This window comes from Lutjanus erythropterus, chromosome 24 (genome assembly GCF_056507025.1).
Source record: "Lutjanus erythropterus isolate fLutEry1 chromosome 24, fLutEry1.hap2, whole genome shotgun sequence".
In the NCBI taxonomy this organism is placed as follows: domain Eukaryota; kingdom Metazoa; phylum Chordata; class Actinopteri; order Lutjaniformes; family Lutjanidae; genus Lutjanus; species Lutjanus erythropterus.
Window position 1 is genome coordinate 8,163,034 of NC_139340.1, and position 18,249 is coordinate 8,181,282.

General features: G+C 37.6%; 1 protein-coding gene across 3 annotated transcripts in view; it reads left to right on the top strand.

Annotated features, from left to right (window-relative positions):
* Positions 1-2,623: 2,623 nt before the first annotated feature.
* Positions 2,624-18,249, top strand: part of LOC146304650 (nectin-1-like) — a 47,166-nt gene continuing 31,540 nt past the window's right edge. For 2 of the 3 annotated variants that reach the window (XM_084713377.1, XM_084713378.1), the window contains exons 1-3: positions 2,624-2,790; positions 3,770-4,102; positions 4,669-5,007. In XM_084713377.1, the coding sequence (XP_084569503.1) occupies positions 2,736-2,790; positions 3,770-4,102; positions 4,669-5,007 (727 nt within the window). In that variant the 5' untranslated portion in view covers positions 2,624-2,735. Of the gene's footprint in view, positions 2,791-3,769; positions 4,103-4,668; positions 5,008-9,920; positions 10,218-10,297; positions 10,529-10,612; positions 10,676-10,887; positions 11,231-18,249 lie in introns of those variants that run through there. The other variant, XR_014769254.1, reaches the window with a different exon arrangement.

Genomic DNA, 18,249 nt, shown 5'->3' on the forward strand with positions numbered 1-18,249 from the left:
TATATAAGATAATAAATTATTTTTTCATCTACATAAACTTCATCAATGCATCAGTGAATTAAGCTAGAAGTTGGTCTCCAAGATCAACTGTCCACAGGCAATTTTAACAAGACAAAAATGCTAATTCTGTCTGACTCAGCACTTTTTTCTTGGAGCTTCAAGCAAGACTCTTGTTCAGGCTTTGTAGAATGTAACAAATCCAGGAAATGACAAATGTTGTATAGGAGTTTTACAAGAGTTGCTTCCGAGCAGCTGCAGAGTAAAAGAAGTCAAAGGTTTACAAATTTACATGTGAAACTTTTAAGCAGTTGACTTCACTCTTACACAGAGTTGCAGTGACTGCAACACAGTGCAATAGTACAGGTTTGCTGCAGGGAACTTTGACAAGCAGATTTTTTGGCTGCAGAACAAGTTGTTGTGCTGAAAGCAGCTGAAAGCAGGAGGTTGTAAAGTAACAGACTGGTGCTGTGGCGCCATCTAGTGGGCTTTTTTTGAATGTGACCAAGGAATGTCATACAAATTCCAATCTCTTCATTTTTTTGCACAGCAAATTGGAATTTTTTTTAAAAATCTATAAAGTTTAAATGTGAAGCAATCATATTTCATATTATGACATCTATACCACCCTACAAAAGCAGAAAACACACTGTTTTCTTTGAATTTAGACATTTCTTTGACATTTAGGAAAATAAATGTGAGATGTACGTCCTAACAACATTTTGACTGAATATGGAGTTGCTGCAATTTGGCTCTGTGGGGTAATACAACTGTCTATATCTTTATGTATATTTAATCATATATTCAGTATATTACATAGGAAGCCTAATGTGCAGTGAGCTTGTCTGTATTGTGAAATAAAGCCTGACAAGATAATGCAGGTCTTGAATTACTGTGAAGGGATTTATTTCTTACAAATGATCATAGCGTCCGTAGCAGCAGTCTGTTATTCAGGTATGACATACTGTTGAATGTCATAAATGACCAATCAAAACTGAATACTCAAAAAAGTCATGTAATAACATTTTTTGTTGTGTTGTTGTGTGTTGCCAATTTTGCACTTCTCTGGCACTTTACTTGTCAGTGTTGATGTCTCTTAATGTTATTTATTGTACATTTATTGTAAGTACATTCACTGTGTTGTTGTGATTGTGGTGTCGTGCTTACGTGAGTTAGTTTTATTGTTTTCCATCTATGAGCCACTTTTCTCCATCATTTCTGTGATCTGATGTTTCAGTTGATATGTTTTAATAAATTATTATCTCATAATTTCCAAAACATTTATTTATTTAAGCTAAATTTTGCTTTTAAATTAGTTTTACTGATACAAGTGATTTCACTTGTGTGCAGTGTTTCTGTTTCTCCCCACAGCGAAAGAAAAGAAAAAAACTTTTAAAAAGATGAAACACAGCGACCCTGTGGCTCAGTTGGTGGAGCATGTGTCCATGTATCGAGGCTGCAGCCTTTTGCCACATGTCATTTTCTCTCTGTCTCTCCTCCTTTCCTGTCCACAGCTCAGCTGTCCTATAAATTAAAGAAGTAAAATCCCCAAAAATTGAAAAAAGAGAAGTGTTGTTTGTTCAGTGACGTACTGTATGTCTGGATAGTTATAGGACCCTTAAATCAAAAACAAAAATGTGATTTGTGGAAACAAAATGAGAAGAGAGGAAAGAGTTTAGTGATAAAAGAAGTGGTGCACTGTTACTGGTACACTGTTTAATGCGTTTTTGAGCCATAAACTAAATTATATAAATGTTTATAATATTCTTTTCAGCACATAGATAAGTTCTAACCTGTCGACCTGTCAGCACTGGGGTGATTCTCTGAAACGGTTGCCTTTTGACTCATGTAAAATAAAATACCTGAAATAATTGTATTTCTGATCACCACATCTGATAGTGGACTAGTTAAACCGTTGGGAAAATACATTTTTCCATCTCAGGCATGAATTTCAGGCTTCTGTTTCTCACAAAAAGCACTTTGAGTTCCACCCTGTCACAAACATCTTTGACTCTCTTTGATTTTAAGTTATTCAAGTAAATTCTTGTAGAAGCTTAATAGTGAGATGTTCCTTGTTTCACTCATTCTGAGTATTTTTGTTTATTTTAAAATGCTCACCATTTGACTGCACAAGTAATTCACCAGAACTTTATTTCACATCAGTGTGGGGGTTTTTTTTTTCCAGAAATATGCATCAACATTAGGATTTGATTAGGTTTTCATATTTTGTCTAAATATCATAGTTGAAAAATATTAACCTCATAATTCCTCTTATTATCAAAATATTAATTAAAATGTATCAAATAACAGGCCTGCAAGGTTCAGGATGATTTAAAACAGTAGATGGTGTCTTGAGCCATTTTTTCACCCATGAAATATATATTTTTTTCGTTGTAAATGTAGTAAGAAATGTCATTATTCACAAAATAATAAATTTTTCATATCAGTACAGTCACATGTTTGTTTTTGTTGTCATTTTATAAGGTGTATATTCTTTCACTGAAGGTCGGTTGTTATATCGTTTATGTGACAACTACAGACTTTCATCCTCCACTATCGTTATCTTATCTACTAAAGCCAGAAGGAGGCAGTGACGCAATAACCGATGTCAACTGCCGCAAAACCAAGGAAGAAGAAGGAGGAAGAAGTTGCCTGGAAGTTTGCTCTGGACTTCAGCACGTACAGTGACTCCTTTCTGTTGTGTTTTTTCGGCACACACCTGTGCTACAACATGCAGAATGACACACCGTGCATTTATACTTTTCATCTGTGTGTTTGGAGTTTTTCATAAAGGTAAGAAAGAGATGATCCAGTAATTTTATATCAACTTAATCCTGATTTATGTCTGAAACTGAACTGAAGCTGAAAAGCGCAGCTGTGTGACTCCTTCATGTTCTGTGTTTATTGTACGTGGTGGCGGTTTTTAGTCTACTTTTATACTGTTTAATAATTAAATTAAAGGTCTATCATATTGTGCAAAGAAAAAAATTACTTAACAAATCCGACTTAGTAACTTAAAGTGTGTTTATATCATCGGTCCTGCGTGATGCGGTCACACACGAGTTAACATCTGGATTTACTGCGAGTCTCCACATGTTGAAGTGACCAACTACTGGACCTCATTCACCTGCTCTCTGTGCAAATAAACATCTGGGCTGTTTGTTAGTTTAATGTCCATTACTGCTCATTTCACCTTCAACACGAAAATCCTTTGTTTTTAACTCAGCACATCACTAAACTAATGCACTTTTGATAATATTGTGATTAATTGTGCAGCTCTATTCATGATATAACTGATGTCAGGTGTTTAAAGAAAACTAAGCTGAGAAAAAGTCATGTGTTTAGTTACTTATGAATTATTAATAATCAATAAATCATCGATTGTTAACGTGTATCACTATTGAAGAAGGAAAATGCACAAAACGTGCAACCTGTTTGCCAAATTTTACAAGCAAACCTAAATAAATACATGTATGTAGCTTCTCCTAAAACAACAACTCAAACACGTTTTTTTTTTTTTTTCTTTTTGTCATGGAGTCTCATGGACACTATTGTGTTCACAAACACCTGCTGCTTGTCCTCCAGCAGGATGTGATGTCAGTTAAGTAGGCGGTCCTTCAGTTTTGCCCAAGGAGACATTTGGGTGAACACTGTGGAAACAATGTGGTCACATGTGATCCAGACCACCTCTGGATGTGACTCTTAGTTAGACTTCAGTATAAATACACACACACTCTGTTGAAGCCTCACCTCTGAAAATATTCTCCTGCAGGTCTAACAGCTCTGATACAAACACAGCAGACTGTGATGGCAGCAGCAGGAGATGAAGCTCTGCTCAGCTGTCAGCTGACTGAACTGAAAGATGTTCTTCAAGTCACATGGCAGAAATCTGGAGGACAGAAGGATCTTGCTTCTTACACCAAACAGTTTGGTGAAAGAGTGAATCCTGACTTCATAGATAAAGTGAAGTTTAAAGATGCTGGACTGCAGAGCAGCTCCATAGTCATCATGAATGTGACAGAGAAGGATGAAGGCTGCTATCAGTGTCTGTTTAACGCCTACCCTAATGGTGCTCTCATCGGTGAAACCTGCCTCAAACTCTATGGTAAGAAATGTTACGTATTACTGAAGACATTTCCATAATAATCCAGTCTTCTGTTTGCAGCACAGAAAATATTCTCCCTGGAGAATTAGTTTTTTTGACAACTTCATTCATGTCTTTATTGTCACATGGGTCGATGACATCACATGCATATTTTTGTGTTTGAGTACAATACTTCCTTTTAAAATAAATGAAACATTTCACAGCATATATCACTGTTTACTTTGAATGCATTTTCAGTACTTTTAAATATTATATATTATTATTGTTTATAAACAAATATATATTAAAAAAAGATGAAACACAGTGACCCTGTGATAAAAGAAGTGGTGCACTGGTACTGGTACACTGTTTAATGTGCTTTTGAGCCATAAACTAAATTATATAAATGTTTATAATATTCTTTTTACAATAAATTTCAGCACATAGATAAGTTCTACGTTAAGTTCTAGCTTGTCAGATTTAATCACTGACCTATAGCTGCTGAATGGATTATGAATCACAATGTTGGGCAGCAACAATCTTACAGAAACAAAGTTCACATAATTAATTTGATTTCCATCACGCAGGTCTGACAGCTCTGATACAAACACAGCAGACTGTGATCACAGCTGTAGGAGGAGAGGCTGCTCTCAGCTGTCAGATGAGTCAATCTAAAGATGTTCTTCAAGTCACATGGTTTAAACTTTTACCTGAGGGGATGAAGAATCTTGCATCTTACCACAAAGTCCATGGTCAAAAAATAAATGCTGACTTCATAGATAAAGTGAAGTTTAAAGATGCTGGACTGCAGAGCAGCTCCATAGTCATCAGGAGTGTGACAGAGAAGGATGAAGGCTGCTATCAGTGTCTGTTTAACACCTACCCTGATGGTGCTCTCATCGGTAAAACCTGCCTCAAACTCTATGGTAAGAACATTTATGCATTTGAAGTATTCTCATTGAAAGTTTTAACTAATGTGCTATGTCTTTTCTTGTGATTATGATGACTCCTGAGGTCAAACAGACGTCTGTCGGTGGTGAGAAACACTTCCAAAGATACAGATTGATAAATACTTTATAAATCTGATATGCAGGTTTCTTTTTTCCAGATTTTGATGAGGAATCTGGATCAAAAAGTGGTGACCGCAGTAAGTCAAAGTTCAGATCTAATATTCCCATTTAATATGCTGTTGCTTTTTAATTGTTTGATGTATCATATCAGCTATTTTTCCTCTTTTTCTCAAAGGCTGGATTTCTATCATTGTGTTGTCCGTGGTGGTTGTCTGTGTATGTACTGCTGTCTTCATCTGTTTCCGATTCAAATCAAAAGATCAGAGCAGGTATGTCTTTCCACCAAAATCTGTCTCAGTCTGTGAGAGTTGGTAAATGTTGTCCAACTTTAACTTTTCTTAAATCCTCCAGTTTGCCACAGATGGACCAGGATGAGATTAAGATGTCTGAAACAACAAGCAAAGACACTCAGAAGTAAGACACTTTTATACTGTGATATTTCACCTGTACACTCGCAAAATATATATTTGTATATTGTATAATGTTGTATTTTGCCTCCATACTAACCCATTATCCCTGTATCTCCCTAGTTAATTGAATATTTACTGATTATGTAAAACAAATTCTGACGCATATCACTGTCCTCTTGATTTTGGATCACTATTTTGAGTTTTTTATCCACATAAACTGCACTCAGAATAATTTAGTTGTGTAATATTAATTTAGTAACAAAACACTGAGTGAGAGTGCAATGTTCTGTTTTTATCTTAAGGACTGAAGCAACTCCGATCAGACAACGGACAACTCTGAATAATCAAGGACGTGATGATGGCTAAAATACATCACCTTCAACATCACAGTTTTATTAGTGACTGTGAAACAAGGTGACGAAGAACTGCCTTCAACTTTGGATTAGTGGTAAATATACTCAACAAATCTTTAGTCTAAGTTTTGTCACTTTAACATGCTGTTTTCTTTGACTTTAGACATTTCTGTGACATTTAACTGGAACATAAATGTCAACAAGTGAGATTTACATCAGAACAACTTTTTTAACTGAATTTTGAGTTCCTGCATTTTGTCTCTGTCAGTCAATATATCATCTACATCTATATGTATCTATACAGTTTACATTATATTTAATAATATATTTAATATATGACATAAGAAGCATAATGTCCTGTATTTATGGGATAATGTGCAGTGAGCAGGTCTGTATTGTCAAATTAGTCTGACAGGATGATGCAGGTCTTGAATTACTGTGAAGGGGTTTATTTCACGATATTGACCTGCTCATTGTACATTAATGTACAAAACTACTTACTAAAACAATCAACAGTTTAACACAAAATATTGATTGAAAAATATTTTAATGATTTGAAGAAGTTTTCTTGCAAACACTGATTAAAACTGCAGCATGGCATCAGTCTCTTATTGAGAACTAACAGACAGTAGGATGCTGTAATGACCAATCAAAGTTTAATATACAACAAAGTCATGTAATAATATTTTTTTGTTGTGTTGTTGTTGTGTGTTGCCAATTTTGCACTTTTCTGGCACTTTACTTTTCAGTGTTGCTGTCTCTTAGTATGATTTACTGCACATTTATTGTAAGTACATTCACTGTGTTGTTGTGCTTATGTGGGTTAGTTTTATTGTTTTCCATCTATGAGCCAACCTCTGTCAAACACTGGATTATTAATCTGTTCATCATGTTCATGGACTTTCTCCATCATTTCTGTGATCTGATGTTTCAGTTGATATGTTTGAATAAGTTATTATCTCATAATTTCCAAAACATTTATTTATTTAAGCTTAATTTTGCTTTTAAATTAGTTTTAATGATACAAGTGATTTCATTTATGTGCAATGTTTCTGTTGCTCCTCACAGCAGAAGACTCACACCTACAGTCAAAACTGGCTGTTAAACAAATATATAATTAAAAAAAGATGAAACACAGTGACCCTGTGGCTCAGTTGGTGGAGCATGTGCTGCAGCCTTTAACCACATGTCATTCTCTCGCTTTCTCTCCTTTCCTGTCCACACCTCAGCTGTCCTATAAATTAAAGACCTAAAATCCCCAAAAAGTAAAACAGAGAAGTGTTGTTTGTTCAGTGACAAACTGTATGTCTGGATAGTTATAGGATCCTTAAATTATCTGGAAATGTACTTCCGAGGAAACAGAAACAAAAATGTGATTTGTGGAAATAAAATGAGAAGAGAGGAAAGAGTTTAGTGATAAAAGAAGTGGTGCACTGTTACTGGTACACTGTTTAATGTGTTTTTGAGCCGTAAACTAAATGATATAAATGTTTATAATATTCTTTTCAGCACATAGATAAGTTCTAACCTGTCGACCTGTCAGCACTGGGGTGATTCTCTGAGACGGTTGCCTTTTGAGCCATGTAAAAAAAAATAATACCTGAAATAATTGTATTTCTGATCACCACATCCGATAGTTAAACCTTCGGGAAAATAAATTTGCCCACCTCAGGCATGAATTATTAATCATTTTCAGGCTTTTGTTTCTCACTAAAAGTCACTTTGAGTTCCACCCTGTCACAAACATCTTTGACTCTTTGATTTTAAAAGATATTCAAGTAAATTCTTGTAGAAGCTTAATAGTGAGATGTTCCTTGTTTCACTCATTCTGAGTATTTTTGTTTATTTTAAAATGCTCACCATTTGACTGCACAAGTAAGTCACCAGAATTTTATCTCACATCAGTGTGCTTTTTTCCAGAAATATGTATCAACATTTGATTTGATTAGGTTTTCATATTTGTCTAAATACCATAGTTGAAAAAGATTAACCTCATAATTCCTCTTATTATCAAAATATTATTTAAAAATCTATCAAATAACAGGCCTGCAAGGTTGAGGATGATTTAAAACAGTAGATGGTGTCTTGAGCCATTTTTTCACCCATGAAACGCATTTTTTCATTGTAAATGTAGTAAGAAGTGTCATTATTAACAAAATAATATTTCATATCAATACAGTCACATGTTTGTTTTTGTCGTCATTTTATAATAAGGTATATATTCTCTCACTGAAGGTCGGTTGTTATATTGTTTATATGACAACTACAGACTTTAATCCTCCAATATTTGTTATCGTACTCTACTAAAGCCAGGTGAAGGCAGTGACGCAAAAACTGCCAACTGCCGTAAAACCAGAGAAGAAGGAGGAAGAAGTTACCTGGAAGTTTGGTCTGGATTCAGCACGTGCAGTGACTCCTTTGTTTAGTATGCAGAATGACACACCGTGCATTTATACTTTTCATCTGTGTGTTTGGAGTTTTTCATAAAGGTAAGAAAGAGATGATGCAGTAATTTTATATCAACTTAATCCTGATTTATGTCTGAAACTGAACTGAAGCTGAAAAGCGCAGCTGTGTGACTCCTTCATGTTCTTAGTTTATTGTACGTGGTGGCGGTTTTTAGTCTACTTTTATACTGTTTAATAATTAAATTAAAGGTTTATCATATTGTGCAAAGAAAAAAATGACTTAACAAATCCGACTTAGTAACTTAAAGTGTGTTTATATCATCGGTCCTGCGTGATGCGGTCACACACGAGTTAACATCTGGATTTACTGCGAGTCTCCACATGTTGAAGTGACCAACTACTGGACCTCATTCACCTGCTCTCTGTGCAAATAAACATCTGGGCTGTTTGTTAGTTTAATGTCCATTACTGCTCATTTCACCTTCAACACGAAAATCCTTTGTTTTTACCTCAGCACATCACTAAACTAATGCACTTTTGATAATATTGTGATTAATTGTGCAGCTCTATTCATGATATAACTGATGTCAGGTGTTTAAAGAAAATTAAGCTGAGAAAAAGTCATGCGTTTAGTTACTTATGAATTATTAATAATCAGTAAATCATCGATTGTTAACGTGTTTCACTATTGAAGAAGGAAAATGAACAAAACGTGCAACCTGTTTGCCAAATTTTACAAGCAAAGCGAAATAAATACATAAATAAATAAGGTAAAAAAAATTGTTGAAGAGAGCATTTCTCAAAGTTTATGTAGCTTCTCCTAAAACAACTCAAACATGTTTTTTTTTTTTTTTCTTTTTGTCATAGAGTCTCATGGACACTATTGTGTTCACAAACACCTGCTGCTTGTCCTCCAGCAGGATGTGATGTCAGTTAAGTAGGCGGTCCTTCAGTTTTGCCCCAGGAGACATTTGGGTAAACACTGTGGAAACAATGTGGTCACATGTGATCCAGACCACCTCTGGATGTGGTTTGAGTGATCGGATCTCAAATGTGTTCTGAGTGCGTTCATACCTGTACTGAGATACATGTTCTGAACAGACTCTTAGTTAGACTTCAGTATAAATACACACACACTCTGTTGAAGCCTCACCTCTGAAAATATTCTCCTGCAGGTCTGACAGCTCTGATACAAACACAGCAGACTGTGATGGCAGCAGCAGGAGATGAAGCTCTGCTCAGCTGTCAGCTGATTGAACTGAAAGATGTTCTTCAAGTCACATGGAAGAAATCTGGAGGACAGAAGGATCTTGCTTCTTACACCAAACAGTTTGGAGAAAGAGTGAATCTTGACTTCAGAGATAAAGTGAAGTTTAAAGATGCTGGACTGCAGAGCAGCTCCATAGTCATCATGAATGTGACGGAGAAGGATGAAGGCTGCTATCAGTGTCTGTTTAACGCCTACCCTGATGGTGCTCTCATCGGTGAAACCTGTCTCAAAGTCTATGGTAAGAACATTTATGTATTTGAAATATTCTCATTGAAAGTTTCAATAACTAATTAATTAATGTGATATTTAAACTGTGTTTTCTCTGCAGAGCTGCATGAACCTGTTCTACATGTGACAGAATCAAACTCTCCTGAAGAGACAGTTGTGTCCTGCTCGGCCACAGGTCGACCTCCTCCCACTGTAACATTACACAACGTCCACTTGTCTAACTACAGCTCTGTCAGTGTCACCAACACCAACGGTACAGTCACTGTCACCGCTACAGCTGTGCTGTCTGGTTTCCATGACAACAGCACACAGGTTGGATGTGCAGCGCGAGTTTTCTCTGGTCCTCAGATAGAGAGATTTATGATGATCCCTGAGGTCAAACAGACGTCTGCTGATGGTGAGAAACACTTCCAAAGACACAGATTTATAGATTTATAAATACTTTATAAATCTGATATGTGGGTTTCTTTTTTCCAGATTTTGATGAGGAATCTGGATCAAAAAGTGGTGACCGCAGTAAGTCAAAGTTCAGATCTAATATTCCCATTTAATATGCTGTTGCTTTTTAATTGTTTGATGTATCATATCAGCTATTTTTCCTCTTTTTCTCAAAGGCTGGATTTCTATCATTGTGTTGTCTGTGGTGGTTGTCTGTGTATGTACTGCTGTGCTCATCTTTTTCCGATTCAAATCAAAAGATCAGAGCAGGTATGTCTTTCCACCAAAATCTGTGTCTCAGTCTGTGAGAGTTGGTAAATGTTGTCCAACTTTAACTTTTCTTAAATCCTCCAGTTTGCCACAGATGGACCAGGACGAGATTAAGATGTCTGAAACAACAAGCAAAGACACTCAGAAGTAAGACACTTTTATATTGCTGTACTAACCTATTAGCTGTCTAATTGATTTATTTTTTTTTACTAAATTTGTAAAACAAATTCTGATGCATGCACTGTCGTCATTTTCAGCCTTTTATCCACATAAACTGCACTCAGAATAGTTTAGTTGTACAATATTAATTTAGTAACAAAACACTGAGTGAAAATGCTATTTTTTCTTCTTATCTTCAGGACTGAATCGCCTCAGATCAGACAACGGACAACTCCTGTGAAGAATCAAGGAAGTGATGATGGCTCAAATACATCACCTTCAACATCAAGCAGACTGTCTTCTTCATTGGTTTAACACAGTTTTATTAGTGACTGTGAAACAAGGTGACGAAGAACTGCCTTCAACTTTGCATTGTTGGACTGTTTTGTTTTTTCCTTTTTAACCACTTTTATGCGTTTTAGCGATGGTGGAAAGAGCACTGATACTCTGCACTCAGGTGGGATTATTGTTACATTACTGAGGTTTAACTCACCAAGTAAAACTACTGGTATTAAAAAAAACACGAGGTATTCTTCTCAAAAACTATTCAGGGTATTAATTACTCAGTATTTCATGTTGAAAGTAGTAGTTGCCATAGTGTAATGTATACTTGAGTAAGAGTGAAATTAGACTTGAAAAATACTCAGAAAAATTGCCTCCCAAAATTACTTCAGAGTAGTTATGTTCCCTCCACTCCTCTTTTTATGGTTCTGTTTTGTAATTGTAAATATATTGAGCTGCACTGAAACAAGGAGTGGAAGTAACAAAAATTAACCAGGTGTGAATTAAAAATAACAGACGAGTAAAAATGGATGTGAAATTAAAAATGGTCCTAAATGTGATTTGATTGAAGAAAACAAAAGCCATGTTTCAACATTCACAACACAACTGCCATTTATCATTTAGGAGAAATGGCTTCAACGGTTTTGAAAAAATGGATGTGATGAAAATGTGAGTAGAAAAGTAGGGTGATCTTGTATTGAATTCTTCCAGATCTGTCGGTTCATACATAAGAAAACACTAATATGTAGAAAGTCATTTTTTTTTTTACTTTGTGGTTTTATTTATGCATTTTTTGTAAGTGTGTCAAATTTTGAATCCAGGCTAACATTCTCATATCTCACATCTTCATCACCATCATCCTCAAATCCCTCAGAAAGTCCTGATTTGTTAGGAAGGTTCAGGAGGATGGGCTGTCTGTCATCACGGCGTCGGTCAGAATGCATCAGCCAGGAAACTCTCAGCTTTTCAACACAAATGTTTAGTTTTTCTCCAAACTCAAAGAATTATGGTACACTTCTATTAAGATGAAGGAGAGGCAAACACACATGGGTGGAACCTGAGAGAAAACAAATACAGGACTGAGAATTAAGGTCAAAATGAATCAAACGACCACCTTAAAGAAATATGGATAAATTATATTCTCACTTAAAAAGAGTCATGCGTGTAAGATAAATCTAAAGAGAAGGAAACTCTGCTGACCAGCTGCCGACCCATGTGAGGATCAGGAAAAGAGGGTGTACAGGCTTTAAATAGGGAGTGAACAGTTGATCTCAATCAGCTAAATGAGGAAAGAAGTGTTAAAATAAAAGAACAGTTAAGTTTACTACACTGACACTATTTTTCTATTGAATTCACTTTTTCTAGTTTGTTGTTTTTATATTGAATGAAGTCTTCACTTTTCTGGTTTGTTGTTTTTATATTGAATGAAGTCTTCACTTTTCTGGTTTGTTTTTATATTGAATGAAGGGTTAGGGTTTGTTGTTGCTTTTATACTGTTATTGATTTCTGTTTGTTTCTAGTTTTACACTTGTATTGCCTTTACTGTTTCTATTATTGTTTGTTTTAAAGTTTTTCTGTGAATCTCTAACCACAGAGGAAAAAGCGTGTTATAGACAAATTGAAAAAAATGTTTGTTTTCCATATTGTTTTTGACAAGAGTATGAAGAACAAGTAAGATACTGGTGCTCTGAGTTGATCTGAATAAAGATTTTCAAAGTTTCAACAGTAGACCAGCAACTCCTGTGTTCTGTGGGGTAAAATGACAGATTTTGCACCTGGAGTTTGGTTGGTTTGGAGAGAGCAATATTTGGTTTATCAAAAAGTGGTAGATAAAGATGGTAAAGTGGTGAAAATATTCCAAATATAGCGTACAACTTCTGTTACTAACTAGGGTTGTGCTGACTGGTATCTATTGTAGATAACACACTTATCAATAAGTACCTCATACAACTCCACATCAAATAATCTGAACTATCCCTTTAACATGCAACACCACTGACAGTGAAAGTAAAAATAATGCAATGATAAACTTTTATAGTGTTCATAGTTATATAAGCAGTCAGCATTAACACTGGAAAGTGGACTCACCTGAAGACTCTCCCATAGTTCCCACACACACACCAGTCCACCTGCAACCACCTGTATGATCAAACACAAAATAAATAAGTTAACCAGTTTTTCCATTTTTGTCTGCCCAAAAAGATGCCACCTGGTGGCAGGTTTTATTTTAACTAGTCTCCTGCACTGTGTTTTTGTGGCAAATAGTAGCAAATTAACATTTGAAGAATTAGAGCTTTGGCTTCACAATTAATTTAAATATTATCGAAAAGCAAAATGACCAGTACCTAAATCACGGAAGCTGAAACTTTTTGATAAAGGTAAAATGTGTGACAAACAGCATGATAATGAAGTACTGTGGTAAACTTGTACTCCACATGTGAGAAAACATGTTTGTTTGGTACAGACCCACCAAAATATCACATCCTGATGATTTTAATAGCTTTTTATATATCGTCTTGTTGTTATTATTTTATATTACCTTATATTGTGCTTCTTATTTCTTATTGATTATAGTCCCAGTTTTCATATTTCCTATTTTATATTTCATTATGACCAGAAGTGTTTGGCTGCCGACGCACCGGACAGGGCGCATTTAACTGCGTTCATCTTTATGTATTCAATCCTGAACATTGCTGCGTTTATTGACTGATTGAAAAGTAATACAAACTGGTAATGATGGTATATAATTCTCAGCAGTACAGTGAATTTATGTTGCACATTTTTAGCAGCAGTACACAGCGTGGCCACTGCATGTCCTGCTTTCATTAAGTTTACATTTGGAGCAGAGACTCAGCAAAGTTCAGTTGAGCTCCACTTTCACATGACTTGACTGTCACTGTTAAATGACCACAGCTGTGGACTGTAGCTGGCGCTGATGACGGCATTGTTTGCATGTTGCCATGACAACATCAGAAGCCCCCCTTTTGAGGTTAAATAGTTTCTCATGCTGTTATAGAATATTTTATTTGTTGTCATTTGGGATAGATTAAGAGCTTGAGTTATTATTATGTTGTTTCCTTGAATATACAATGTCAAATGTATTTTCTTTGTGAATCACGTGACAATGACCCGGAAGTTTAGCGGGAGAAAAAGCCGGGCAAAACACAAAAAAAAGAGAGACTAAAATGCCGAGCATGGACAGCGGACGTTTACGCTCTCTCCCTACATCCTACAGCTGGTCTACCAGGCGAACACGGTAATTAATATGACAAATTACCCTGTTTTTAATGCTGTGTTACTCGGGTTTGTAGGGAAATGAGACAGAATGTATGTTTATTATTTTGAGGTTTGTGCTTGAAACTATTTTCTGTTTATTTCTAGTTTTCACGGTGTCCCATGATACATCTTCACAAATAAATGTGCGTATGGACATCAGTACGAAGCGTGGACTCTTATGACCAGTGTAGATACAGTGAAAACGTGGCCTAATCCATCTCATTGAGGTGACTCGTATCCTGCACGTAAACCACGGCTCCAGAGCGCGGTTCTGCTCATCCTGCGGTGAACTACAGGCTCCAGTGTGCAGCTCTGCTTCTCATCCTGCGGCGAACTACAGGCTACAACGTGCAGCTCTGCTTCTCATCCTGCGGTGAACTTCAGGCTCCAGTGTGCAGCTCTGCTTCTCATCCTGCGGCGAACTACAGGCTTCAACGTGCAGCTCTGCTTCTCATCCTGCGGCGAACTACAGGCTCCAGCGTGCAGCTCTGCTTCTCATCCTGCGGCGACCTACAGGCTCCAGTGTGCAGCTCTGCTTCTCATCCTGCGGCAAACTACAGGCTCCAGCGTGCAGCTCTGTTTCTCATCCTGCGGCGAACTTCAGGCTTCAGTGTGCAGCTCTGCTTCTTCTCCTGCGGTGAACTTCAGGCTTCAGAGTGCAGTTCTGATTCATCTTCTGCAGTGGACTGCAGGTACATTGTTCAGCTTCAGGTCAGACTGCAATACTATAATTTCACCTCACATAAATGATGGACAGTTCCACAATAAGCTACGAGTAAAGTTATAGTTGCAATTAAGAAGTTAAGGTTCTCAATACTGTAAAAATAGAGTGATCAAAGAAAGGTACATACTAAGCTGTCTTGATTGTAACTGCTAATCTCACATTGCACTTCCTGTAAAATCAATAACACTTGTAAATCAAAGGCTTGGGACAATTGGAGCCCTTTTTTGTCATTCTAACAATAATTTTCAGAGTGGTATGGGTAACAGCTATAAGTTAAAGCTGCATTGTAAATTGGCTTAAGCAAAGTGCTTCATTATCAGTCGCTACAATTCATGTGCATATGAGTTAGCTTGTTTCCTACTTTAAGTGTTAATTCACGAAAGGTTACAAATGTCAGTTCAGGGTGAACCATTGTCTCATTGTGGTGGGTTTGCTGAGCAGGTAGAGTCCCTGCCAGAAGCCCAGGTTTGCTCAGACTCTGAAACTGATGTAGCAGAGAGAGACAAAATAGAGAGTGTTTTTCAGGATCAACCAGACAAAAATGAGAAATCTGAAACAGTGCTTAAAGAACTTAACTCAGCTGCTTCTAAAACAAGACAATCCTCCCGTGAAAGACGTCTAACACCTAAAATGCAGGAGCTTAAGGAACAAGAACTAGCTCAAAGGGAAAGGAAGTTCAAGTCCATATATGAGAAATGGAAAACTCAAGTAAGGGACATTCGCACAACTCTAAAACATGAGTGCTCTGAGAGTGAGTTGTATGACATGATGGATGTGGTCGAGAAGCTGGACTCTGAATTGAAAGACTTATATGATAGCATACGAGTCCAAACAGCACCAAGCCAAGAAATTCGTAGAAAAGTTGATGCATGCTCAGCTGTAACAGCAGATTTATTGGGACTGATGAGAATACGCCTCACTGAGGAAGGAGAAGAGTTTGATGCTGAGGCAGAAAAATCAAGGCTGCGCATGCTGCTGAACAGTGAATATGCCAGGTCCATATATGGATCAACAGTCTCCAGAACCACTGCTCTCAGTCAGCGCTCCAATCATCTCTCAGAGTCACCAAGCATTTCGGCTAGGAGGGCAGAGACAGCTGCACAGCTAGCTGCAAAGAAAGCAGAAATGGAAATGCAACCTGTCATTGATGCACAACGTCAAGAACTGAAAAAGCTTGAAAATCAAAGAGACATTGAGATAATTGAGGCAAAGCTCAAGGTATATACTGAGGAGGAGTCAAAAAAGAGTGAGAGATGTGGTCCTGTATGCAGTGAAGTGAGAGAGCCCAATTTACTTACTCCATCTGCAACATGTCAGGAAGGGCAAGCTACAAAAAATGAGGCATCTCTAATACACACATTACAAGAGTCAATGGCCCTCACTCGACTTCCTCTTCCAGAGCCTCCCATATTCTCTGGTGACCCACTGAAGTTTACAGAATGGAGCACAAGCTTCAAAGCCCTTATAGAGAGACGGTGCTCAAGTCCTGCAGACAGGCTGTTCTACCTACAAAAATACATTGGTGGGGAAGCAAAGTCTGCCCTAGAAGGCAGCTTCTACAGGAAGGACGAAGAGGCCTATCAGCAAGCATGGGAGAAGCTGAATGACAGATATGGTCACTCCTTTGTAGTGCAACGTGCATTCAGAGAGAAACTTAACAGGTGGCCAAAGATAGGTGCAAAAGAGTATCTTAAGCTAAGGGAATTTAGTGACTTCCTGCAATCATGTAGCAGTGCTATGCCTCATATCAAGGGTCTTCAGGTACTGAATGACTGCGAAGAGAATCAGAAGATGCTAGTCAAACTCCCAGATTGGGTAACATCCAGGTGGAATCGTTATGTAACGGAACAGCTGGATCAAGCCAAAGACTACCCAAGCTTTAAGGAGTTTGCCTCATTTATCTCAAAGGAAGCACGCATAGCATGTAACCCAGTGTCATCACTGCATGCCTTAAAGCCCTCTGAAGAAAAGTCATTTAGAGAAACAAAGCGTCCAAAAGCAAACACCTTTGCCACAAGTGTGAAGGCTTCAGATGCCTCAAGTAACACAGCCAAACCTAACGATGTTGGTGAGACAAAGTCGAAAGATTCCCACATACCAAAGAAATGGAACACACCAACACATAACCCAGGCCCTGTCAAATGTATGTGTTGTGGAGAAAACCATTCAATGCATAAATGTCAAAAGTTATCGGACATGGCAGTGGAGGAAAAGAGAAAATTCGTTCAGGATAACAAGCTGTGTTTTGCATGCCTCAGGAAAGGACACAACTCAAGAGACTGTAAAAACAGAGCCATGTGTGGCATATGCAAAAGGCACCATCCAACTCCATTGCATGAAGAACGTCCCCCGCCAGACAAATCTTCTTCACAAAGTGTCCCACAAGTAGAGGAAAGTACATCCTCTCTCTCATGCTATGTGAATGGAGGGGAAGGTGAAAGCACATCAATGATTGTGCCAGTATGGATCTCATCACCTAACACCAATGATGCAGAAACACTGGTGTATGCCTTATTGGACACTCAGAGTAGTCACACATTTGTTGACCAGGAGGTGTGTGAAAGACTGCAGGCAGTAATGGAGCCAGTAAAACTAAAGCTTTCCACTATGATGGCAAGAGACTCAATTGTAAAGAGCCAGAGAGTTAGTGGACTTAGAGTCAGAGGGTTCTCCTCAGATAGCTTTATCGACTTGCCCCCCGCCTACACAAGGGACTTCATCCCCCTTGAACGTGCACACATTCCCACCTGCAAAACAGCTAGAAAGTTGAAACACCTGGCAGCCATAGCCCACGAAATGCCCTCAATAATGGACTGTGGGGTTGGACTCTTGATTGGTTATGACTGCCCCAGAGCACTAGCACCTCGAAAGGTCATCACTGGAGATGATCAAGAGCCTTATGCTGTTAAAACTGACCTCGGTTGGAGCATCGTGGGAAGCGCACCCCAATGTGTGAACTCCAAAGACGTGACTGGTCTGTGTCATCGTATATCAGTCAGGGAGCTTCCACCTGTGACACCAGCTGCTGCTATTAAAGCACTTGAGTCTGATTTTGCAGACACCAGACCTGGAGAAAGGAGCATATCTCAAGAAGATATTCAGTTCCTGCAATTCTTAGAGGGAAGAATTCAACAGAATGAGTGTGGACATCTTGAGATGCCCCTTCCCTTTAAGGCACGTCCACATCTCCCAGACAACAAGAAACTTGCCTTAGTACGTCTGAAGCACCTTAAAAAGAAACTGGACAGAGATCCTAAATTCAAGAAGGATTACATGAAAT